Source organism: Pristis pectinata, chromosome 1, assembly GCF_009764475.1.
Source record: "Pristis pectinata isolate sPriPec2 chromosome 1, sPriPec2.1.pri, whole genome shotgun sequence".
In the NCBI taxonomy this organism is placed as follows: Eukaryota; Metazoa; Chordata; class Chondrichthyes; order Rhinopristiformes; family Pristidae; genus Pristis; species Pristis pectinata.
Genome location: NC_067405.1, coordinates 23,123,606 through 23,150,534, shown reverse-complemented (window position 1 = coordinate 23,150,534; position 26,929 = coordinate 23,123,606). Strand labels below are relative to the sequence as shown.

At 38.1% G+C, this 26,929-nt stretch overlaps 2 protein-coding genes across 5 annotated transcripts in view; both read right to left on the bottom strand.

Annotated features, from left to right (window-relative positions):
• The window catches only part of gtdc1 (glycosyltransferase-like domain containing 1), a 263,179-nt gene extending 251,142 nt beyond the window's left edge, over positions 1-12,037 (bottom strand). The window contains exon 1 of one of the 2 annotated variants that reach the window (XM_052017227.1): positions 11,917-12,037. The gene's annotated coding sequence lies outside the window, so the exon portion shown is untranslated. Of the gene's footprint in view, positions 1-11,522; positions 11,645-11,916 lie in introns of those variants that run through there. The other variant, XM_052017221.1, reaches the window with a different exon arrangement.
• A 6,377-nt stretch (positions 12,038-18,414) lies between these two features.
• LOC127567635 (zinc finger E-box-binding homeobox 2-like) overlaps positions 18,415-26,929 on the bottom strand; it is a 120,247-nt gene continuing 111,732 nt past the window's right edge. For all 3 annotated transcript variants that reach the window (XM_052010619.1, XM_052010618.1, XM_052010620.1), the window contains exons 8-10: positions 24,863-26,859; positions 21,565-21,745; positions 18,415-20,635 (exon numbers count right to left, since the gene is read on the bottom strand). In XM_052010619.1, coding sequence (XP_051866579.1) covers positions 20,058-20,635; positions 21,565-21,745; positions 24,863-26,859 — 2,756 coding nt within the window. In that variant the 3' untranslated portion in view covers positions 18,415-20,057. The remainder of the gene's footprint in view (positions 20,636-21,564; positions 21,746-24,862; positions 26,860-26,929) is intronic.

The following is a 26,929-nucleotide window of genomic DNA, read 5'->3' as shown; positions in this document are numbered from 1 at the left end:
TGCATCCTGGCAACAATTACAATTACTGTCAATGTGGTAATACGAGGTGATTTCATCAGTATGTTTGCTGTATACATTGCCAAGAAATACTATACATTGCCCTCATAATGATACAGAAAAGCTCAATGTCATCAATACATTCTGGCTTGAAAATGGAAAATTAAACAAGCTGCAAGTGTAAAACAAAACCAAACTTAATTACATCAGTGCTGTACAGAAAGAAAATGCAAAGCTTCATTAGCTCAGCGCAAATATCTTGTTCAGTTTAATGATAAAAAAGGCACAAGATGACAACAATATTTTACTCTTGACTTTCCTTTTCATTATCCTTCCCAGCCAATGTTTTTCCACTAAATCTGAAGTTGTTAAATGTCAAAAGGAAATGGAGTTGATCTTCAAAACATATAGGAAACTATCAACTTGCAGTAATGACGTCCCATTCTCAGTAGTTGAGCTGCAGACAATGCTTGCCTATACACGCACTCAGAGGCCAAGTTCCAAGCCATCAGAGGTTCATTCACTGAAACGCTTTATACTCAACTTTTATAAAACAAAGTTTCCTACCAACCGGTGTCCACTGTTTACTCTGACAATAAACATTCATGTTAATGTCCTGGAAAACATTGCCCATATCTCTTATCATAGGATCATAGGACATAGGAGCAGAATTAGGCCATTCGGCCCATTGAGTCTGCCATGCCATTTATTTTTCCCTCTCAACCCCATTCTCCTGCCTTCTCCCTGTAACCTTTGACACCCTTACTAATCAAGAAACTATCAACCTCTGCTTTAAATATACCCAATGACTTGGCCTCCACAGCCGTCTGTGGCAATGAATTTTACAGATTCACCACCCTCTGGCTAAAGAAATTCCTCCTTACCTCTGTTATAAAGGTTTGTCCTTCTATTCTGAGGCTGTGCCCTCTGGTTCTAGACTCTACCACTACTGGAAACATCCTCTCCATGTCCACCCTATCCAGGCCTTTCAATATCCTTGGACGAATCCAGACATCAATGATGAAATTCTGCATCAATTTCAATGCACCAGCACAGCGTTTGGTCAATTGAGGAAGAGGGTTTAAAAATCAAGACCTCAGTTGACATAAAACTCATGGTCTACAGGCAGTCATGATTCCTGCCTTCCAATATGCTTCTGATACCTGGACCACCTACAACAGGCACCTGATAGGACCGGAGAGACACTACCAACACGTTTCTGCAAAATTCTCCAAGTTTACTGGAGAGATATGCAAAACCAACATCAGCATTCTCTCCAAGGTCAACATTCCCAGCATGAAGGTCCTAAGTACACTTAGTTGGTTCTATGAGCTAACTTCCCAGATGCGCACAAAGCCACCATGAAAAAAAATACAAAATCCCACCGACTCCTGAGAATCCCTGGCCTATTACTGCTCAAAATAGAGAAGGAGCATTCAGGATGGCATTAAGAACCTCAACACCATGCATCAGAGGTACATAAAAGTCCTGCTTAAAATGGCAGAAGTAGCATATCACCTTGTAAGCTACCAACCCATTCAATACCTCCTACCTCAACAGCCTCCAATGGCCTCATCAGTCACCTCAGAAGCAAGTCATCCTTGATCCCAAAGAAAATAAAAACATTCTGCTTAGGTACATCACCCTTCTATTCTTCATCAGGTGCAATTTCATACTTTAAACATTCGTGTGGATTGATCACGTAGGGGTTACTCCAAGGCCAATTGCACACAAATGCATTGAATAAAGAAACAATGAACAAAAGTGACTGATTTCCCCCTCTCCCTCCCTGAAGGACTCACAAAGTCAGGTCCCTTCTGCCTCTCTCAAGTTATCTGTTAATTTAGAACTGAGCAGGAATGAAACTAAGTTTCATCATATAAGTGGTAAATATCTATTCATATACTCCCGTAATTAACCTCTCAAAGACTCCTCTTCCAGCTAATATGGAAAGTAGTTTTGAAGTGCTGTGGTTGTAATTTGATTATTGTAGGCAAATGCTGTCATTAAGCTCACCATTCCATGAGTAACAATGAGATGAATATGCCTAATTAGATTTTGATAGTGCAAAGTGAAGCAATATGGCCAGGACATTTGGACTTCCGGTTCTTAAAACGTTTCCCGTTGAACATTGGTTTTGGCTTCAAGATTTGTACACAATGCTGGTAGAGTCAGCGTATATTGCCCATCTTTAGCTACCCTTGAAAATATGGTATTGATCTGCTCTTTTGAACTGCTGCAAGCCTTATGGTTAAAATACTACAATGGTGCCATTTGAGAAGTCCAGGGTTGTATCTAGCAAGAATGAAGAAATGGCAATGTATCTCTATGGTCCAAGGAGCTGACGCTCTTGTCCTTGGTTTTATAGAGAGAGACAGCACAGAACCAGGCCTTTCAGCCCATTAGAGTCTGCACTGACCATTAACCACCGGTTTAACACTAATCCTACATTAATCCCATTTTTTATTCCCTTCACATTTCCACCAACTCCTCCCAGATTGACAACCCACACACACACTCAGAGCAATTCACAGCAGCCTACCAACCTGCATGTGTTTGGAGCATGGGAGGAAACCGGAGCTCTGTCCAAATCAGTGATGGGCTTCTTAAGTGTTGTTGGAACTGCATTCTCTAAACAAGTGGAGAGTATTCCATCACAGTCCTGATGTGTATCATGGCAATGGTGGAGACATTTTGGGGTCAGAAGTTGGCAAACTTGCTGCAGGACATCTAGCCTCTGACCTGCTCTTTTATGTTAAGTTTCTGGTCAATGGTCTCCACAGGATGTTAATGATGGGGTATTTGCTGATGAAAATGACAAAGCAACATGGTCAGTCTCTCTTGTTGGAGGTGGTCATTGACTAGCAATTATGTGGAATGAATGTAACTTGTTATTTGTCAGCCCACACCTAAGGTTGTGCAGGTCATCTGCACAGTTTATTATATATGCAAATTGAACTAGAAGCTGTTCAGCAAACATTCCCACTTCTAACCTTTTGATGGAGAGCTGATCATTGATGAGGCTGCTTGGGCTGAGACAATGCCATCAGGAATTGCTCCCATAATGTACTGGGACCTTCAACAACAATAACCTTTCTTTGAACTAGGTATGACTTCAGCCAGTTTAGAGTTTCCCCCATAATTCCCAACTTTCTTACTTACTGTCAAGGGGAAATCAATCTACAAATATATCTGCTAGACTATCAAGGAAGCTTCCTGTGGATACTGTAAAGATTTTATTCATGAACTCTGCTAAATTATTCATTTAGTTTTATCATGAATAACTGGGGGAAAAAAAATCAGAAATACAAACTCAAATTGCATCTGTAATGAGTGCACATCAGGTTCAATTGCAATGAAAACAAGGAATGAATTAGCAGTGCCAGAAACTTATAATATGTAAAGGTGAAATACTTTGTTGGTTTGGTTCTTTAGTATTCACAAATTTTAAAACTTTAAAGTCAAGATGAGTTTATTGTCACGTGCACAGGTACGGTGAGGTACAGATACAATGAAAAACTTGTTTGCAGCAGTATCACAGGCACGTAGGTACAGACAACACACAAAATATAAATGAGACAAGATAGTGAAGAGAGAAGAACACTGTGCAAAAAGAGCTTAATGCAAAAAAAAAGTTAATAGTACATGTTTCTGAATCCAAATGTTAACTGTTTCACAATCCCAATTCAGCCAGAAAACGAAATGCTTCAACACAGTCATTCTCTATTTGAATGCCAGAAATTGGTGACAACACCCTGTGACAGGCAAATACCAAACCCCAAATGAAGTGAAATCATGGGATGTAATGCTAATGCGCTTCTTGTAAAAAGGCTTTTGTATTCCAATTGCAGTTCTACAACTATTCATACAACCATATAGATGAAGAAAAATCAAACCAGTCTTCTGATAATTACATTAAAAAATAACTTGATCTCTTCAGAAATTACTAACAAAGACACATGGGATTGAGGGTAATATATTAGCACGGAGAGAGGATTGTTTAACAAACAGAAAATAAATGTCAGGATGCATGGTCCATTTTCAAGTTAGTGAGCTGTAACTTGTGGGGTGCCTCAAGAATTAGCAATGAAGCCTCATCTATTTGGAATATGTATTAATGATTTGGATGAAGAGATCCAGTGTAATTTATCCAAGTTTTTTTTTGACAACATAAAAGCAGGTAGGAAAGTAAGTTATGAGGAGCATACGTAGAATCTGCAAGAAGGAGATTGAATGAGAGGGCAAAAAGATGGAAGAGGATGGGGAATGTGAGGCCAACCATCCTGGTTAGGAGAATAGAATAGCAAAATATTATTTAAGTGGTGTGAAACTATCAAATTTTGGTGTTCAGAGTGACCTGGGTGTCCTTGAACATGAAACACTTAAAAGTTAACAGGCAGGTAGAGCAAGCCATTATGAAGTCAAATGTTATGTTTAGATTAGAAAAATAACTAATGGTCTCACTGAAATGTACTAATTTCTTTCAGGACTTGACAGGATAGATGCAGGGATGGTGTTTCTCCTAGGCTAGGGCAGAATTAAAAGGACAAATGGAAAGTTAGCAATTACTGGAGGGTTGAAATACAAGAGTTTTGAAGTCTTGCTGCAATTGTACGGAACTTTAGCAAGGCTGTACCTTGAGTACCGCGTACAATTTGTTCCACAGATGCTGCTTGACCTGCTGAGTTCCTCCAGCAGTTTGTTTTTTTGCTTCAGATTCCAGTATCTGCAGTCTCATGTCTCCATTTCACAACTCCATTGCAAAGTCTCTTCAAAGTACTTTGAAGAGGTTTTCCTCCTCTCTTCAATGGGAATCCTGATTCCCTCTCTCACAGCTTCACCTCTGTGATTCCTATTGCTCTCACCTATCACCTTCCACCCCCTGCTCACCCCTCCCTCTCACTTCTATATACTGCTATCTCCTCTCAGTCCTGATGCACTGATGCAGGGTCTTGACCCAAAAAGTTGACTCTCTCTTTGCCTGCAGAGATGTTGCCTGACCCACTGGGTTCCTCTAATAGATTTTGTTTTGCAACAATTTAGTGTTTTTATTTAAGGAAGGACTTACCTGTAGTGGAGACATTGTTCACCTGTCTAATTCTTTAGTTGATGGGGTTGTCCTAAGAGGAAAGATTAAACAGACTGGGCCGATACTCACTGGACTTTTGAAGAACTGAAACATCTAAAATTCCAAGGAGACTTGACAGGAAAGATCTCAACATGTGCTACTTCTAGTGAGCAAGTCTAGAACCAGGGGGCAGAGACTCAAGATAAGAATAGGAATGAGGAGGAAGTTCCTCTCCCGGTAAGGTATTGGTTTATTATTGTCACTTGTACCGAGGTACAGTGAAAAACTTGTCTTGCATACCGATCATACAGGTCAATTCATTACACAGTGCAGTTACATTGGGTTAGTACAAAGTGCATTTATGTAGTACAGGTAAAAACAATAACAGTACAGAGTAAAGTGTCACAGCTACAGAGAAAGTGCAGTGCAATAAGGTGCAAGGCCACAACAGGGTAGATCATGAGGTCATATAAGGGAACCGTTCAATAGTCTTACCACAATGGGGTAGAAGCTGTCCTTAAGTTTGGTGGTATGTGCCTTCAGCCTCCTGTATCTTCTACCCGATGGAAGAGGAGAGAAGAGAGAATGACCTGGGTGGGTGGGGTCTTTGATTATGCTGGCTGCTTCACCAAGACAGCGAGAGGTAAAGACAGTGTTTTCTGGAGAACTGAGGCATTGGGCAGCCATGCTACTTTGAGATTGGCCTAATCTGGCCCTAAATGCCAGTGAGGCTGCGTGGAACTTTGGATGAAGTCCAGAAGCTATAGCACAGCCTGCATTTCCAGGCTATGCTCAGGGAAGAACTGTCTGGTGCAACACTGCTTTATAAAGTAACGGTATAATGCTCCCTGTTTCTGCTTCAACTGTGCATCAGTGTACCTGGGTCACAAACAACACAAAATAGCTGGGAAGCATTTAAAATTCAATTGTGGCTGAGTTCACAAAGGTTTAAATCATTTCCAACTTCTGCTAGCTGTTTTTCTCTCACTAGACATCCATTTCTCAGAGAGTTCTCTCTCACACACAACTTCTGCCAATCACCCTCAATTGCCGCAAAGATTCACGACCATTTCCCCAAACAAAGGAAGGCCTGAGGAAGCGAGTTGAAACTGAGTAAAAAGTTGGTGAGTGGAATTGGATCCAGGGCTTCATAAACACCAGCCCCATTTACTCAGCCTCCTCAGAAACTGAGGCAGGCAGAGATGTCGTAAAGCCAGGTATTTGGTGCTCTTCTTGGCTTCTTTCAACAGCAACAATCCCCAGGTAAACAGTTGCTTCAAGTGTTTGTGCTATGGTGTATGCCAAGCAGAGCACATTGAAGCCATCATTTCATCTGGACCCAATGCTGGCCAAGAGAACAGGACAGTTGAGAAGGTGGCAGAGCAGCACGTACTATTGGGAAGTGGTGAGCAGAACCATTGACCCCTTTATGTATGTTGGAAACTAAAACAGATTTTTACACTGTATGGGAATCAAGAATAATGAGGAGAAAAGTGGAATTGAATCCAGTGGTCTGGTCAGACAGGATCTCCTTGAGTGGTGGCCCATATGATCTACCCCTGCATCTATTTCTTATGTCCCTACACTTCAAAAGTAAAACTGTTTCCAAATAACTTTTAACTGTTTTCTTCCTTTCTACAAGGCAATGGCTTTTCATGTAGCAGAGGTGTCAGCTCCAAGACTCAACAGTTCTCTCAAGTGGCTCTCCTTCCAAGCAGGAAGCAGCCAGCCAGGCTATTCAACTGCAGAGGTGGGGCATCACATCGAAGTCTGACAAGAATATTGAAATTTTAATTATGTTGGCTCTTCAAACAAAAATGTTCAGAGGAAATGCACACCCCAAAGAAAGAGAAATGAGCTCTTGTATAACCTTTCTTAATGGCACCAATTTATTCAGATTTGCAAAAAAAAATGTTTCTTGGATGGCACACAATCTGTATTCTGTTTGAACTTACCTTCTTACTTTCAAACATTCAATGCTGTTTTTTAATATTATTAATTGGATGTGAAATGTACCCCACCCTCATGATTATAAGACTATTAGCCATAGGAGCACCACCAGACCTGTTCTCCTATGGTTTTAAAGGTTACATTTTTGCAATAAACTATGGGACATTTATTAAAGCATATAACTCATTAGAGCATATAAAAGCTTTGTTCCTAAAAATATTGTAATGAGTATAGGGAGAGGCTCAGTAACATTTAAATATTAGTAAAAGATATAAATGCTACAGCGCCTGAGCATTCAGAGACAAATGCTCTAATTATAAAGATGTCTTCGATGAATTTGAGACAACGAGCCATATGCAAAACATAAAATATGATCTTTGTTGCAGCATAAATTTCAGCACAGCTCATATTTTCCTGCATTGATAAACACCATCACTTCTGCTCCCTGACCTGTGACTCCATTCCCATTCTCGGCTGCCCACGCAGGCTGGCCAAGATTATATGAAACCTTAGTGAGCTGTTCAGCCTAGAGGTAACATTTTAACTTCAAATCCTATCCATCATCAGGAAAGCTTTCTTCCTCCTACACAGTGTTGGCTGCTACTGCTCTTCCACCTCAACCTATCACTGGCACCATCATTATACTTCTTGTGTATGCATGACTTCTGCAAGGTTCTCCCTCACAGCCCCTCCCCTGCCCTTTCTCCACCTGCTCAATACTCTGATGCCCAAACCTTGTCTCACGCACTTGCTAAATCTGTCTTCACTTACTCATTCACTGCCTCCGCCTCCCCCCTTCCCTACTACACAATTGTTATAATATTAGCCTGACCCAGACAGTGAGCAACTGATGGGATCAAAACTGCAGCCAAATTTACACCCTTGTTGAATTAACATTTTGTTGAGTTCAATAGAGAGTAAAATCAACTTTGGCAACCAATCAGATCCTGCCAATTCCTGCCTGGCAAGTTAATTTAAAATTAGTCCCAGTGAAATTCAAAACTACTTCTTCAAATCTTTCCTTGAGCTATTCTAACACTAATCCTCATTCAGCTTTTGATGTTCATGGCTGTGCAATAGCACACTCACCTCCAGTGAATGGGTTCAAGTCCCACTCCAGATGGCTGAGCACCTATTCTAGACCAACACTTCATTGTAGTGCTGATAAAATACTGGCAGAGACTTCATGTTTTGAACGAAATGTTAAACAGAGACCCAATCTGCCCTCTCAGGTAGATGCAGAGAATCCAGTAGTACTACTTCAAAGAAGAAATGGAGTTTTCTCTACAGTCCTGGCTAATATTTAGCAATCATCACAAGTAAAACTGATTATCTGGGCATTATTACCACACATTTTCTGAGAGCTTGCTGTGTGCTTATTGGTTGATGCATTTACTTCATTATAACCATGAATACACTCCTGAAACACACATGGCTGTAAAGAGCTTTGGGAAGTCCACAGATTATGAAATGTGCTGTATAAATGTGACAATTTTTCTATTATGTCCTGCATCCAACAGTTCTCAGTCTCTCACCATCTGTGCAGCCTCTCTTCCTACTGCCAATGCCAGGAGTCTCCAAATTTCTATCCTACACACTGGAAGTTCTTAACTAAAGTGCTTCTGCCTCGAAATTTGTTTCTGTAGTGTTCCCTTTTCCAACTGTGGAATTTCAGCTGGATACTTCCTGATCTGAACCATGTTTAAGCAACTCAGCTGCTTTTGGTGACAGACTCGTGTATAATATCATTGCCAGTGCAACACTCATTGCCTGGAAAAACAGTATCAAAGCATGTTGATCCAAACCACATCAGAATGGACACTTTTAGCCCAACCCGGTTTCAATAGTGCTGCTTGCATCGCAGCTGTGCAATATAAAGGAAGCCTCTTTGAGCAAATCTTAATATAGCACTGGGATCTGGTTTAGCTGAACTGCAAACTAACTTATCTTGATCCCTTTTATGTTTATGTACCTGCTGTCCTCTTGCTCACACTAAGTTGCCAACTCCCAAACTCCCCCATGAACCAGGCACATCTACCAATCACCAGACCCAATCTTCTCACAGGTCTTTGACAAAACCATCCCCAAGCTCCATGGTTTGTCAGCCCCAACTCTCCCCTCATCAGTGTCTGATGCATGTCCCAAATGATCCTTCTGATTCATGACTCTCCCTTCCCTTCCCAACCTCTCTTCCCCCAAAACATCTGGACCTGCCTCCGGACCTGATCCTAAAGTTAAAACGTTTTCGCCTGGTGTAGTCTGCACCAGCACCACTTGCAAAGGAATGGCATTTCCTTGTGTAAAAGTGATTCACCCTTCGGACTTCAGGCACCACTGAACTTGCATGGGGCTGGTCAGAACCTAGGTGGTAATTGGGAAGCCAAGCGAGGGCCAACTCACATGACTCTGTAGGCGTTAATAAATTCCAAGGCCCGGGACTATTCGACTACTTCTCTTCTGCACTTTTTTCACATTTTCCATTTGTGCAATGACTGGAAATCAATGCACTTTCTAAATATGATGGAATCAATGTTTTATACAGGATCAACATAAACACCTTAGAATTTATATTGTTCCTCTCCAGCTATAAGATCCTGTATGCTCCCTCAACCTAAGTGATAATTTTAACAATGAGCTTTAAAATAATTAAATACTTGGCTAAAGTTATAAAGCAAACATAAAACAAGAAAAGTTGAGGCAAATAGGTACTCATATTTGCTCTATAATTCCTTAATAGGCTTTGCTTTTATTTTATTGCCTGTTCTATGTCATTATATGCATCTTTATATACTATAATAAAGCATGAATCTCCCATATGGATTTCTTAGTATTAGTTCAAACAATAGCACCAACTCTAACTTCACTACCATGCAATTCAGACAAATACTGGCCATTCACTGCAATTATAAATTTTGTAACCTAATAGTAAAGAATGATAAACATGTATATGAGCCTAAGCTGGAAATTTTAGAGGTCAAAAGGTTCCTACTGCCAAACAATGCCCAGTGTTATACTGGGGTTAAAAGAAACAGATGATTAGTCAGTCATAAGGCTCAGCATATCCTTCACATTTGCTGAAAACAATTTAATTTTGTTTAATTTAGGAAGGGATTCTAATAAAAAAAATCAGAACATTCCCCAAGATCATGAAAAATGATATATTAATACAAGTTTTTCCTTCATGATCTTGGGATTTTCCAAAGCACTTTCTATCCAATGAAAATACAACAAATATCATTGACATAATAAACAAACCTATGGACTCTAATCATGCAATTTGACAAGACAGAAAAACCTGATCAGGATATGTAAAAAAAAGCTACCCCTAACACTGGTTCCTTTTAAAAGAACAAACTAATGCCAATACACAGAAGCAAAAAATATGAAATGTAAATAAAGAAGAAAAAGTGTTGAAAACACTTTGTTCCAAGAAAGTTGTTGCAATTGAAATATCATGCACAATGCTTACAGTTCAGCAAAGGACTTCTAGTACTGTACTTTTCATTTTTGAAACTATCAGTCGCCCAGAGGTCACTTCCTTACAGGAACTACACAAAATATCAGTATATCCTTTGGCAACAGTAACAGGTTGCAGCATTTAAAAAAGATATATTACTCGTAAAATAGAGAAAAAGTAGTATGGTATTTCTCCAGTGGTCTGGTGTACTTGTGACACAATGACTCTTAACACCTGGAGGCTATTTGTCATGACATTCCCCCACCTCAGTCAAAAAAAGTCCTCGTTTCCCTCTTGGAATTAGTTTGTCCCTCAAAGGATTCTAAAAATATTTTTAAATCATACTAAAAATACCTGACCATTGCTGAAACTGCTAATATGCAAATTACATAATATAAACCAGGTCAAAATTCATGTTCTTAACTCTCATCTATAGTACTATTGAATGCAAGATATATTTTTAAAAATGCCAAGAAATGAATGACTTTTGCAAAAATAAAAACACTAGTCATAGATTTCACAGCTGGAGTGTTCGATTTAGATAAGCCTGCAAATCTTTACAAAGCAATTCCCTCCAAATAAACCTCTATCAGGAAAGAGAAACTGAATTAACATTTCAGATTGGCGACCCTTTATCAGTTCTGATGAAAGGTCTCTGACCTGAAACATTAACTCCATTTAGTCCTCCATAGATGCTGTCTGACCTGCTGAGTGCTTGCAGCCTTTTGTTTTTTTTTATTTCAGATTTCCAGAATATGCATTTTTAAAACTTTTCTAGCATATTTTGTAAGGATGGCAGGCCAGATTACAATTTCCCATAAGAATTCATCCCTTCTTGAAAAGGTTTTAGGCATTTTCTTTGCCAACATTCACTAGCCAGCAGTACTGGTGAATTTTGTTTGGATCATCCAGCAACATTATTATTTGTGCTGATTCAGATTTAAATTTCAGTTAGTGTGCAATATATCAGAAACCAATTATCTCTAAATATGCATTTTACAGGAACTTTAACTGCATTATGGACCGTGACTGTTAGTAGGGAAGGCTTACTTTGGGTCGTAGACTTCACAACTGCACCGCTCTATTTAAATAAGCCTGCAACATTTTTCAAAGCAATTCCCTCCAAATAAGCCTCTATCCGTCAATGCTGCACCAAGGACATGTTCGTTTGTTTTTAAAAGGCCCTGTAGTTGTTCTGCAAATATTCAAACAGAGCAAATTCTTCCATCCCGGGTCGCACGCATGCAGCCTCGGATGCATCCTCCAAGCGATCCCGAGGCTGTCCTCTGGGCCTACCACATGCACTGCCAACTGCGCTCCCCAACCCCGAGCGCAAACTCAGTTGGCAAAGTCGAATGGCAAGGTGCCCCTTACAAATGCTCCACCACCCCTGCCCCCTGCAACCACGAGTGATCAGCGCCCCAGCCCCGAGCTGACAGCCCACCTGTCAATCACTCACGCCGTCTCCACGCTACCTCCTTCCGGCAGCTCGGTCACCATGGCAGCCGCCGCCGAGCCACCGCGTTCTCGCCCGAGCTCCCCTTTCCGCCCGCCTTCTCTTGCCCGTCCCGCACTTCTGCACCAGCCTTAAAGCGGAATACACCCTTCTAAGATGCAAAGTGCTTAACCAGAGAGAAAACCCGTGCACGTTCCCCTGTTAATAATGTTTCTTAGTTTTTTTTTTGCAACGCGTGCCCCTCAGTCCAGTGCTTGTTTTGCCCATACGGTCAAGATTTCAATGCACCCGTTTCAAATGCATTTCCCCACCTCACTCCCTGACAGTCAAAAGCGTGCAAAAGCTGTATCTACCAGTGATGTGTTACAAAACAAAAAGTTTGGGGAAAAACATAAATTGTGCAGAGCAGAAAGACAATTGTCCTGATTCCATCTGTTGAGCACCGTGACTGTAGGGTTCAGCATGAGCTGGCAAGTGTTGCACGATTATAGATGAATCCAAAACGAGTTTCTACCGTGCCTTTTACGTCTTCTTGTAGTTATTTCAAATTATGCCTGACTTGGTGTGTGCACTGCATCAATCTAAAGTTATTTTAGAATTGTTCAAAAGATGACCAGTTCCAGAATGCTTTTACTTGCATTCACTTCTGACGGTAACTGACTTTTTTGTTCTATTTGGACGGAAGATATGACAATTGATTCTTCAAATTAACTCTGAAAATTTGGTTCTCTACCGACTAATGGCAAAATTATAATATGCCATAAAATTGTAAGAAGGTCAGATAACAGTGGATCTTGAGATATGTGGGTCTCATATTATGCTAAATTGATGCAGATAGTTTTCATTAAGTTTGCTTCTGTGCGTACTGGCATTATCAGCCTATTAAAACTCTTTCAGTCATTGCCAGAGACAGACCACACCCTAAATCTATTAACAAAATGTAAAATAGCTGGAAATGGAGTAGGGATAAACTAGCATTGGATATAAAATGCCTGCCTTTATTGTATTTTATATTACAAGCTAAGCAACATTTATGTTCTATGTTTGTTGGAAACAAACTTGAGACTTACTATATCACAATGGTGACTGCACTTCAAAAGTAGTTAATTAGCTGTAACGTGCTTAAGAGTGTCCTAACATGGTTCTGAAAATGCTGTATAAATGCAGTTGTTTATTTTTATTATTTTTGTTTATGAATAGCACTGAAGATCATGAATTAGATTTTCTACCAATTGACCTTAAACTTTCTGTTTGTCACGCTAAAACTTTTTTTCTCAAAAAAAATATAGTGGGTATTCCACCGTCCATTTTAGAATTTGACTTATTAACCTTCTATTATGACATTTCTGGGATTATTCTAAATCGTTAATGTGGGTCATCGATTAACCATGTGTTACAGCATAAGCATTGACATTTTGGGTTCTCAGTTTTAGCTAATCTGAAATCGGTCCTGACATCAGAAGGTGCTCAGCTTATTTGCTTTTCCCAAGTCATTTATGCACAACTGCCTTCAGGAAAGAACCTTTTGAGGTTCACTGGTTTTCAGAAGTAGCTGTACAACATAAATATGTACATGTTCTATATAAATACTGTTCACATTCACTGAACCTACCAAAAACATGTCAAGTTCGGCATTGCCTATTTAACACCTAAAACTGATTATTGTTATCAACCTATAGAAGGGATTTAGAGAAGAGCAAAATCTCTGATAATAATATGAAATTTCTTTTTATATTAAAAAAAATCACCTCTTTTAAAGTGGAATGCTGAATTGGAATGTTTATCCATTAGAAGCAACATAATTTTGGAAATAATTTTTGGTTTGAAATTATTTATAAGAATGGTTCTGCAGTTAATTGTAGGATAACAGATCTGTTCTGGTGTCAATTATGCTGGCTACCAAAAAGAGTTTGCATGTTGCTGGTATAGTTGAGCAAAAATGAGCCATAACTACAACCTCAATCTCACCTACTTAGTATTCATTTAATAGACCTTCTTACTCTAGAATAGTAGGACCAGTAAGATAGAGTAAAATAGATTCTGATGTAGAAACTGATGAATACTTCACATCATGTATTTGGTAGTATGAAATGTGAAATGTTTCTGAGGAGAACAAAAACAGCCATAAAAATAATATACAAAATGAAATCTGCAAGTGCTGGAACTATACAAATCAAATAGTATTTTAAAGAAAAAGTGTTCATGGTTCAGATTAAATCCTTGCTCAGAACTTAAGATGTACCAGCATTTTGAGGATGTTTTTGGATGCTGCCTGACCTATCAAGCATTTCAAAATTTTACTGCAGAGAAATAACCTGAAAAGATTGCATTGCTCATCTCATATGCTTCAAGGACAAATGATAGTTTAGAAAGGTGCATTATTAATCATCCAATGAAGCATTTTTAAATCAGTGCCATTCCACTTTTTAAAAAATGACCATTTAAAATCAAATTTCCATTAGGTGTGTACTATGCATACACAATTGTGTAATAAATATTGAATTAATATTATTAAGGAACATTTTAACAATCACTTTCAACAATGCTGGTCTGATATTCTGGTGTCAAGGTCATTTACGATATGGATAAGCATGGATAAAAATACTACTTTTTTGTTATTTTCCACTTAGCCCAGTTTACATTCAAAGCAAGAGAAAAGTTGCCTGACAGTAAAAACTGCATGTGACGTTATTAATAAGCTTGAAATTACCCTGTTTATTATTTGAATCTCATGGCTTCACAGGAAGTGGTTTTACCTTCTTTTGGAGTATTTACGGATATGTTTTCCAATTCTCCATATTTTTGTAATGAAGAAGGTAAATTAATAAAGCTTTCTTTTAGCCTGCTGTCCATTAATATTAAACTATTTATGTGGTGTGCAAATTATAAAATCAATAAATTAGAGTCAAAGCAGTTGGAACTATAACAGCACTTTTCTCATCAAGGAAGTCACTCTCAAAGGATATTATACATTCAATTAAACTGAAGTGACCCTGTTTATAACTTGTCTTGTGTGGTTTAACAGTATTTAGTCAGTGTTGTGCATATTAATTGTGCTTTATTGATTACAGTCGAATGCATCCGGCATATGTTTTAAAAATGGTTTACAGCTTGTACAAAATTCTCTCCATTAGATATGATGCATAAAGTAACTGCAATGTAGCTTGCTGAGGAGTTATTAAATGGCATTTATATCATATTCAGATCACATGCTAAAATATCATTCTCATCACATCATCATTTGATCAATGCATATCTGTAATAATTTATTTAAAAAGTTAATTTTATATATTAAGTAAACTTTTGACTCCCTCATTCTTCAAATTCTCTGAATGACAATCTTCTTCATTTTGTACAGTGCAGATCAATTCTACACTAACATTTTTGTTCCAGTTGCATACACATCATTAGTCCCACTGTAAAATACATTTAACAGTTGTGATGTGACCGTGTGTTAGGACCCAAGATTGAAATTCTAATTTCAGTAAGAAATCCCATTAATTTTGGTAGCAACACTTCTGATGGTAACGGCACATGCAGACACCATTGCACATTTACAGCAGAAGAAAACAAATTTATTTAGTATTAGCTTTTGTATTGCTTTATTGAATTTTTTAAAAGAAGCAATCTGAAGCCTAACTACAATCCAAATCATGAAGTATGTTTCTTGAAAAAGTAATGTGGACTGTTTAAATTGTATGGACTTCATGGCTTGAATGTTAAGTGCAGTTCAATCATTTGTTGAAACCGAAAAAATCAGATGGTCCATTGTAAAATTTGTTCAAAACGCTGATTTTATGCTGTTACCATTGGCACAGCTGTGTCAAGACTTCTTTAAAATTTGATGGAACAAGGCGACGTGTCTTCGTTGTCTTTTATTAGATCACTATTTATAAACCCTGCCTTTGCTGCATTCTTGTTTAATGTGTTAATGACAGCATTCATGGGCTTTCTTCAGAAATGTTCACTCACACGTCCACACAGAATCCAATCAACTCTTGAAATCTTACTTCTATTTTTATCTCTTTACAAACCTTACTACCCAGTCTTGACAACAAACATCTAGTATGAAAATAAATAAGATCTCTTTATACATGTTAGAAGAGAGTATGGAACAGCCTCCAAACCATTTTGAGGTTGTTAATACTTTATCTGTTTAGTTATTTCCCACGGTTGGATTGGGAATTAAACTTATCTTTTTAGAGTGATCCAAAGGGGATCATTTAATGTAATATTTTATATTATTGTGAATATAGGTAGTAACAAGAAGAAATCTGCTGTTGTATTAAGGGTCAGGCTCAAGGAAAAAAAATCAATTTATCTACTTTTTCCTCTCCTTAGAGAGATTATAATATTATTATTCTCAAGGATTCTTGTGAGCTGATTCCTACAACTAAGAGTTATTTTAAAATCAATCAATCGTAAAAATTACAGAACAAAATGAAAAAAAACTTACATGGCAAAGGGTTTAAAAGCTTCACTTTATACTGTTTTATGGGCACTTTGAATGAAACATGTGTATTTTACTACTGTCTTTTTAAAGGCTCGTCTATTGCTATGGATGTTCAGCGAAAATATTACCAAAATGCTCCAGGCACTCTCCAACAGACGTATAATGATCTTTACTACTTTTATTCTTGCAGACAATTATGTCCAAGCTATTTCACAGATCTTCAGAGAGCACCTTAAACAACAGTCTTGTTTAAAATGCTGTGCAAATTCAAACCTGTCAATGTAGCTTTCTGCAGTAAAGCATTAAGGAACAACGCTTTATCATCCTTTAATATTGCAAACATGTATTTTTAAAAAATGTAAAAATGCTGCAGGGAACCTATTCTTGAATATTTACTTTGACTATTTTCCTAATGTCACAAGAAATGTATCATCACCGCTACACGGTCTCAAATCTGGTCAAGCAGAAAAGCTGCTACTACCGCCTTACAGCAACTGATAATTCTGAATGCTCAAAGTAATGCTTTAAAAATCACTAATGATGTTTTAAGATACAGTGACTGTTAAAATCTACCTCCCATTATTTGAACAAATTGCTTGGTTATTATCAAAATCCCAAATGTTGCCTTCAATAGTGCACTGCAGGTTTAAATAAGGGAAGTTGAACATGAGATTGAAACTTGTTTTGTTCCTTACTCTGTGAATTATACTCTATCATACTTCACCGTCAATGCAATAATGGGGTTCTTGTGTATTTTTATATACAGGGAATGTAATACGAAGTGAAATCCTACAAGATTTTCAATCATTACAGTTCTGTGACTTCCCTTTAATATAAAACAATATTTAAGTTCTAAGAAAATATAAGTAAAAGATTAAGAAAGATTTGTTCAATGGGAAGTTATTGATCCATTTATGGAAAGCTGGTTTCTGCAATGTTCTTAAAATGGAAAAAAATATAGCTGATGGTAAGAGAAATTCATATTAGCAGAGAAACGTCTATTGCGACACACATTGTAAGTGCATGTTATGAAGCAGTTATGGGTTTTAAAATAAAAACATTAAGAGAAATGTGGTTACATTTTAAATTGTAGAGTGCTGAAGTATTTTTTAACTAGCTTGCTTATGTATAAAGCTGAATAGCTGAAAAGAATTTTACATCCTCAGGCAAGTCTGACATTACCTTTTTTAATTGGATTTTGTAATGGATGTCTTTTAAAAGTCTTCCTCTCAACCTGCACCAGTAAGAAATTGATGTTTTGTTTTAAGACACCAATCAATTAATTGGTATATTCCTGAGATCAACTTAAACGAGCTGTAAAAGCCATTTAAAATCAATGGTTTGGCAGTTCAAAAAAACTGCACGTCAATCACAATCACTAGTCTTTTAGTTATCATCTGATCTCCGATTTGTCTTCCTTACATGTAATGTATCTTAATCGCCTACTGGAAATTCAGACTTAAGTGTAACCAGACCCCAGTTACAATATTATGGAGACACTGTTCAAATCACTATGACCTATTTCTGCAAGAACCCCACTCTCTTTATTTAAAAAAGGTAGTAGTCCATTTTGTGCAGCCTGTATTATAAAATGATGAAGCTGTGTACACAACTTTCAAAGTACTCTGTCCTTAATCAAAAGCTCAATATTGATTTTCCTTCAAATTAATTCCTATTAATAAAATCTAGATGTGTCTATTTAAAAAAAAGTCCTTGTTTTATGCACCAACTATATCACATTGCTTGACGGTACTTTACACCTTATTGGAATAGTGGATGAAAGAATGTACCCTGCAGGTCTGGGTGCAGATCACCTTTAAAGCCCAAATCAGCTAAACACAGGTTACCTCAGGGAATAAATCTCCTTCATGCAATGTCAGTTTTATACAACGTGTCCAGCACTCATTTAGTCACTTGTTCTCCCCTCAGCAAGCTTATGAAATAAATCCAACCATATAATTTTGTTTATTTTGAGATGGTGAGAGAAATATAAAAGTGGACATTGAGTGAAATAAATAGGACGACAATATAAATTTAAGTTAATAAATATTTTTTTGTTAACAATGCTATGGATGAAAATGTAATTCTTTATGGTTTGAAGACAATCCTACAGTTAGGAAGGAAACATTATACATTATTATGCACATCTGTTTGCTGCAGTGATGTCCATAGAACCTTAAGCTGCACGTAACAGGTCCTAGTTTGGCTACATTTTATTCGAGCATGGTCATTTCAAAGAGAAATTACAAATTGAAAATTTAATAATACTTTTACAAAGACAATTCAGGAAAGATTTCTGTCATGGTATCATACATTGTATTTTAACAGTCCCTCTTTTTTAGCTAAAAAACAGATGAAGAAAGTGGAATTTTCAGTCGAAAATACAGTGTTTTCACAAGATCGTATCAAAAGTTCTCAAATTTGGAATCCAGTAATTGGAAAACAAAATAAAATAATAAATTGAAAATTCGTATCTCACAATTAATGTTTGAAAACACAATAAATGCTCTTCTCATTACGTAAAATTTGCCCAAATGATCAACCTCATGTTCCTTTACTAAAATATATCTATATATTGAAGAACTATAATACTGTACACTACAGTATGAAATAAATAAAATTAGGAAATATAAAATGAGCAACATAAATAAATGTTATTTGACCTAAAATAAAATGAATGCAAATTGTTGCAAAGTTTGGTGTAATACTGACAAGTTAATGAACAAAAAAAGTACAGAAAATTGCACAAACATATGTAAACTAAGGAACTGCTGCCTAGATTCTAATACTGACATGGGTGCTTCAAAGAACAGGGTGAGCTGTTTAACACTGAAGCTGGTGCAAGGTAACTTTAGTTACCTTCATTTAGCACTATACAAGGATGGCACTTGCAGAACACACAGATTAAAAGGTTTGCATATAAGGCTTTTTAAAACCACCTTTCAAAAGGCTTTCTCTACCACCTCTGCCCCTCTCTCTCTCACTCTCTCGCTCTCTCTCTCTCTCTCTCGCACGCGCTCTCTCTCTCTCTTGCTCTCACTCTCTCTTGTCCTTCATAGCTGGGCCACTTTAAGACTTCATTTTCTGAAAATCACACGTGCATCATTTCATGATCCTTCAAATAATTCTTGGGAACCTAAAATATTGTGTGGTTGCAGAATTAGGCCTAATGACTGGGTCAAACTACGAACAGTCCACTAAAATACTGTTGTTTACTTATGCAGGTATGGGTAAAAGCACAGGCATTTCATTTTCAAGTTACTCTTGTGTAATAATATACATAGGTAGAAAACACAGACAATACATTTTTGTAAAATTTTGTGTAGTAATACAAGTGGCATGTAATGCAATATACTCCACTATTTTGTGCTAAAAAAAACTATTGACAGAAGGGTAATTTAGGCTGCTGGAACCACACATTTTTTTAGGCCCTAACACTGAACATTTTTTTTGCATAATGCAACTCTTCACAACCCAAACTTGACTAATTCGTCCTAACACTGTCTCGTTTTTTTTCTTTTTTTTCCTATTTTTTGCATCTGACAGACTGCCCCATCTGTCCAACACTCAGGCTTCCAGGAAGCATCAGGCACGTGCATGTACAGCTTAACACAGCAGTGTTTCAAGCAAGTAACAATACTACTGGAAGAAGTAGGAAGCTAAAATGCAGTAGTTATTATATGCCATCTTCCACATTGTCTTCATGTTCTGATTTGGTTTCTGTTTTCTCGTCAACTGAGCTATCGTCCATTGAGTGGTCACCGTTCTCCTCTTCATCTCTTATCGTGTCCTGATCTGTATCCATGCTTTTATTTTCACTCTCTTCTTCTTCCTCTTCGTCAAATTCCTCTTCCCCGTCTTGCCTGACTAGTTTCTCCTCGTCCTCTTCTCCTTCTTTTTCCTGCTCTCGTTCGCTCTCTACCTCTCTTGACATGCTTTCTCGCTCCTCAGAGTCCGAGTACCCCTGAGGAGTAATGCTTTGTAAGTAGGGCCGATTCATCAGTAGCTCTGCAGGTTCTAAGTGGCCCTTCTGACGGGCCTCGCGTTCAGCTGCTTCCCTTTCCTCTGCCTCCCGTTTGCAATAGGAATATCTGTGGTTCATGTGTTGTGAGTACGACCCTGAGTGTGAGAAGCGTTTGCCACACTTGTCACACTGATATGGTTTCTCACCAGAGTGCAGTCGTGAATGTTCAATAAGATGATGCTTGTGTTTAAATGCTTTCTTACAAATTTGACATTGATGTGGCCGCTTTCCTACAATAAAAAACACAAGCAGAAAAAACAGATTAGGATATAATGCTAAAATGTTCCAATATGATTTAACAACCTTCTAATAATTTAGATACCTTTGGCGAATCTCCAAGCACATGTCAAAGTGTCAGAATTTGTCAAGTGTCCAGAATTACTGTCAATCATAACTGTCAAAGGTACTACAGATCATTTTTTCTGCCCTAAAGCTGAACAATGTTTTGAGCACAGATTGTCTGTACTTTTGAAAAGATAATTGACAATTTAATAAAGTATCTTTTTTAAGTTCTCGTAAAAGATGCTGTGAAGGTTCTTGAGTTACTAACAGGGAAGATTCCTGTCAAAATTGGAAATGGAATGATGCTTTTTTTCAGAAAGCAGGTGTAAGGAAAGAAAAGAAAGAGGTATATTTATAACAGTATCAAGTTATGATACACACTTCATTTTTAACCTATGTAATTGAGAGTATCTACTTTGGCATTTCAGCCAACGTATGACCAGAGTTTGGAACTTGGAACCTTGGCCAAACAAACATCTGGCTAATTCCACACCACAAATAGCACTGGAATCCATTCAACACCTTCCATAGCTGCAATAGTTGAAGCAGAACTCAAAAATAGACATAACTGCAAATCACTGTCAGCCCAGCACTACAGGACAATATGGAGGACCGTTTATTTAAGCATTATTTAAAGTCCCCCATCCTTAAAGAGGTAATGTCACACTCCTCACCCCACCCCTCATGTGCAGATGCAGCTCATAACCTTAACTCTGGAATCATATTAAATGGCCTTAAATCTCTCTTTGTAAAAATAAGACCATTGAACCAGGGAATAAAAAAACAATGAGTTTTATTTCGTTTTTAGAATGGAGACATGAGAATAAAATCTAATGGTTAATGAAGTCAAACAAAATGAAGAAGAAAATGAACATACCTGTGTGCTCATATTTATGTCGCAGAAGGGAACTGCTTTTCTGGAATGTTTTATCACACAAGTCACATGCATACATGCCACTTTCTGTCTTCTTGATCTTCTTTCGGGACAGACAAGAATCTGAATCTGTCATGTCATCCAAGCCTGACATGTAATCTGTGGTTCCATCAAGCAATTCCCCCTAAGATAACATACATTTTTATAAGAAAACCCACTGACCTCCAACATAAATAAATACCTTCTGCTGTCTCTTATGATTTCACAGCAGGAAAATACAATGCCATATATATAACATTTAATTTACAAGGCTCAACTCTGCTAAGATATTAAACCTGAGAATCAAATGAAAGTGATAGATATAAGATACATGTATTGAATGCACAATGTAAATGAGGTGTGTGTGTGTGTGTGTGTCTGTGTATGTCGGTGTGTGTGTGTAAAATAAATATCTCACTACGGAACTCTAACTGGAAACTGCAAATATAAAACTATTATTTACTGATAAGATCTACTGTGCAAGTAGTCTTGTGAGCAACTATCTTTTAACATTCTTTAATTTATCAATTCTGATTACACACTTGTAGCGATGAAATTAAGTATATTCATCCTATATGGTTATGATGTATTCTTAATGCAAAGAGGCTGATGAGAAGGCTCTGTAATTACTATGAAAATGACTCCTTGTATGTGAAAACAGGATTTCTTTCAACAGTAACATACACGAAGATGTGCATTACTGCATGACAACATTCATTTTGGCATGAGATGAAGTGCTAAAAGTAATCTAAAGTGTAAAAATGCACATGCACCTTCCCACTTTGTTAGTGCCATTACATTTCACTGACAGAGATGTATTAATTAATACCTGAATAAGTTAAAATTAACTAACTGGTCTGAATACATTTGCTAAGTAGGACAGCTGTACTGTAAAAATGGAAAGAAAAGGGAGTAAATATGAATTAGGTGCTGTTACATTCAGTTTACATACACCTTTCTACATGTCACTGTAACTTTTATGCAGTGTCATATAATACCTGGTTCTCACTTTAAAAGCTTTAAAACACTCATTAGCTTCACTCAGCATTGACATTGAAAGACTAAAAGTATCAAATATTCTCAATTTTTGTATGATTCAATGCTGTGGATTGATTCCAATTAAAAGTAACATTTTATTTGCAGAAGCATCCTTCTATAATCGGAGAGGCAATAAAGATTGATTTATCAATGGGCCAGCTTTTGCAAAACAGCTGATATTTCTCCACGTAATTGTCAACAACTTTGGGATTTCCACACGTGTATAGGAACCAGGATATGCCTCAACTGCGATGAGCTGTTTGCCACTGTTTCTCTAGCTGTGCTTCAATGCCAGACAGCATGGAGTTTAGTGTGACGGACTGAAGTTGTGGAGATTCCCCAGCATTTACAGTGGAAACTCTGAGCAAAAATGACACACCAGATGCAGGGAGTGATTTGCCATTCATTTCAGTGGATGGGAATGGCAAAAAAGATTTGAGGAGAGGTTTCAGTTAATTTATATTATTTTATATTGTTTGAATGTTTTACATTTTATTTTAAGACATTAAATGTTCTTAATGGTTTTCGATTGCTCTTGATTAAGAATCATTCAGAATTCAACAGTTTTGGTTAAGTTCGGGGTTTTGCATGTGGGGCTTGTTTGCACTCCCATGTGATTTCATTACATGTGAGACCCTGTCACAGCACTGAGCCTCACTGTGGGGGATCTGGCAGGCTTATGCTTGCGGGTTGTCACTGTTTAGGTCGACGAAGTTAAATTCAAACATTATTTGAAATTCAGCAGGGAATGTGTCAGCTAATTGCAGTTTCCAGCCCAATATGATTTACAAGACAGGATCAATTTTAAATTGTCCTCAATGCTCAAAATATTAATTAGCTGCATAACATATCCAATGATTTATAGTATATATATTATATATATTATGTTCTGTCTAAGTGTGAACTGAGTTCATGAGGTAATGCTAGCACCCATTCCATTATTAGACACAAGTTTGCTTTATAGAAGAGTGATATTAAAGGTTGTTTATTGTACATTTAGCAATTGTACTTCAAAAAATGATTTTGTTTTAATTTACCCTAACATAATGTGCTATTTACTTATGATTACATTCAGCACAGAAATAGGCCATTTGGCCCAAAGAGTCCACACCTCCCATATTTCCTCAGCTAAATTTAATGGCGTAACCTTCCATTCATTTCTCCCTAATATGCTTGTCCAGCATCCCTTTAAATACTTCTACATCATTTGTTTCAACCACCCTATGTCACTGAGTTCCACATTCTCTTCATTCTTTGGGAAAAGAAATTTCTTTTGAATTACCTGGGCTTCTCACTCACTATCCCATATTGATGGCCTATAGTTTTGCGCTTTTTCATAAATGGAAACATTCTTTCTGAAGCCACTCCGGTAATAGAACATAGAATGCAGAACAGTACAGCACAGGAACTGGCTTTATGCCCACGATGTCTGTGCCGACAATTATGCCAAATTAAACTAAACCCATCAGCCTGCACATGATCCATATCACTCCATTCCCTGCATGTTCATGTGCCTGTCTAAATGCCTCTTAAATGCTGCTATCGTGTCTGCTTCCACCACCACCCTGGCAGCGCATTCCAGGCACCTACCACTCTTTGTGTAAAAAACTTGCCCTGCACATCTCCATAAAACTTCCCCCCCTCACCTTAAAGTTATGTCCTCTAGTATTTGACGTATCAACCCCGGGAAAAAGACTCTGTCTAACTACCCTATCTATGCCTCTCATAATCTTATGAACCTCTATCAGGTCTCCCCTCAGCCTCTGATGCTCCAGAGAAAACAATCCAAGTTTGTACAACCTCTCCTTATAGCTAATACTCTCCAGTCCCGCCAGCATCCTGGTGAACCTCTTCTGCATCCTGTGGTCTCATAAATAAGTACCTCCTCTAGGTCAGCCCTCACCCTTCTTTTCTCAAGAGAAGGGAACCCCTGTCCATTCATCTTTTTCTGTTAAAACCTTGTTGTAAATGAATGTTATCAAGGTGAAGATACAGAATTATATACGGAACTTGTAAATCATTCTTGTGTTGATTATATACTGTCTATTAACTGATCCTATTGTCACCAAGAATGAAGTAAATAGCAAGAGAACCACTCTAATTTTGTGATCACTCTATAGCTAGAGCTCCTTACGAATCTATCACAACATTCGATGCATCCATTTGGATGCATTTTTTCATAGAAGTTTGTAAAAATGTCACAGCTTCAGTTGGTTGTGATTACCTGGAACGTTTGCTTTCGTTGGTACTTTCTCCTCTGTTGCAATTCTGCAAAAGTAGCTGCACCTGTTGCGTATGTGTAGGCCATATGTGGGAGGAAGCCCATTTGATCTAGCCCTGGGTACGGTCGCAGACTTGGAATATTATTCTGGACCGAAGGCATGAAAGCAGCTGAGGGAAATGCATTTTGTGGTGGAAGAGCTGTGTACAAAGGTTTGGCACTAAATGGATTTGTACTATATACTGGCTTAGTGCTTTTGTCTAAGGTGTTGTTCGTATTAGGTAATTCCTTCTTCAGGAAAGTCAAGTTCAAGGGCTCATCTGGATTCTCTGATGGATAGGAAATACTGTTATGGTCAATGGTAATACTATTGGCTTTATTTCTTATTTTTCCTGTGACAATGCTTTTATGTTCATTCTTTTGTCTTGGCAAAGACAAGTCCAGTGGCTCAGCCTGAGGCTCTTCTGAAGAGAAGCTGTTTGGAGTGTATGAGCTACTATGGGAGTTCTTAGAGGAAGTAGAGGAAAGATTCAAAGGGGAAGGAGTATTGCTCCTTGAGTGGTCCATTTTATCACCAATTTGTTTAATACTGATAAACTGAGATTTACTAAGCCTGAGAGGTGCATCACAATTAGTAACACTGTTATGCAGTTCTGCTATTGAAGGTGATGTTATTGAGTCCATTGGCTTCAATGCTGCTGTTGGAAGCTTAGCTGACAGACAGTCTTTACTTATGAAAGTCTCAGTGGTAGTCAGTGCCAACTCAGCACTGGTCCGTTCCAGTGTTGGTGACCTGGAATGGGAGAACTGACAGACCTTCCTTTGCTCGAACCATTCTTTTACAAAATCCTGAGGGAGGCCAACAGCAATGGAAATTTTCAGTAGTTCTTCAGAATTTGGCTCCATGTTCATGGCATAATAAGCTTTTAATACAGACATGTGGTCCTTATAAGCATTTATAGGGTTGGGGATATTTTTTTCTGAAAGGAGGGAGGACAACATATAAGCTTGCCTTTCACCCAGCACTCCTGGTTTATTGGAAATCACAACCTCATTTGGCTGAAGCACAGCCTTGATTTCTTCATTCATCTTGCACATGTAGCGTTCATGCTGATGTAAGGGAATGGGACCAGGGAAAACCTCCCTGCAGAACTGGCAGGAGTAAGGGGATGTGTTGTTGTTGTCAAATGTCTTTTCCTCCATGCCGAGATCTAATGCGGAGCAGCTCATGTTCCGTAGCCTGTCCTTTTTCAAATTGTTTGCTTGCCTTTGCGAGTCCGTGTTCAAACTCTGGAGGCAAGCTTTGGCTTCATTCACCTTCTCTAGTGTGTAGTCGATAATACTTTTAGTGGCACCATTATGGCTGACAACTGGAAGACCAACAGATGGCATAACAGGGGAGGTAATTCCTTGCTCCTCAGCCAGGGAAGCTTGAGATTGTGGCTCTTTCACATGATAACCTTTAAGTCTTGAAATCTCTTCAGATTTGCAGTCCATTTTTTGCCTACACACAGTATTGTCAACAATTTTGAGGACCTTTTGGACTTCACTTAAGTTACTGCTTGCTACATTTGCAAAACTTACTACTGGTGCTTCCATGCCGACTCCAAAGTGTTGCATGGGACTTAGAACTGAACTGTTGATTGGCATCGGGCTGCCAGTTCCTACTCCACCATTTGGGAAAGCACCAAATCCATGGGAAGCCATCATGGTCTTGTAGTCATTGAAATCTAGTGGCTCTGTCTTGATTTTAAGTAGTCCTGTCTGCTCAGGAATACCAAGAGGCTTGCCATTCTCCAGTTTGTGCCTCAACTGGGTAATTGCTGAATTGGTAGGGGAGGAGGAAGCTGAAGTAGGAGAGGACCCCGGTTTTAAGCTGGGCCGCATCCTTCCATTGACTGAAATCAAGCCAATGCACTTCTTGCTACTGATGTGGGAGCTGTAGGAACCGGAATGAGAGAAGCGCTTCTTGCAGTTTGGACACTCATATGGCTTTTCACCTGAAAAAAGAAAGTTTTGAACTGTTAAATTTAAATGTACATAGTTTTTGAAACCCACATCAAAAAGATG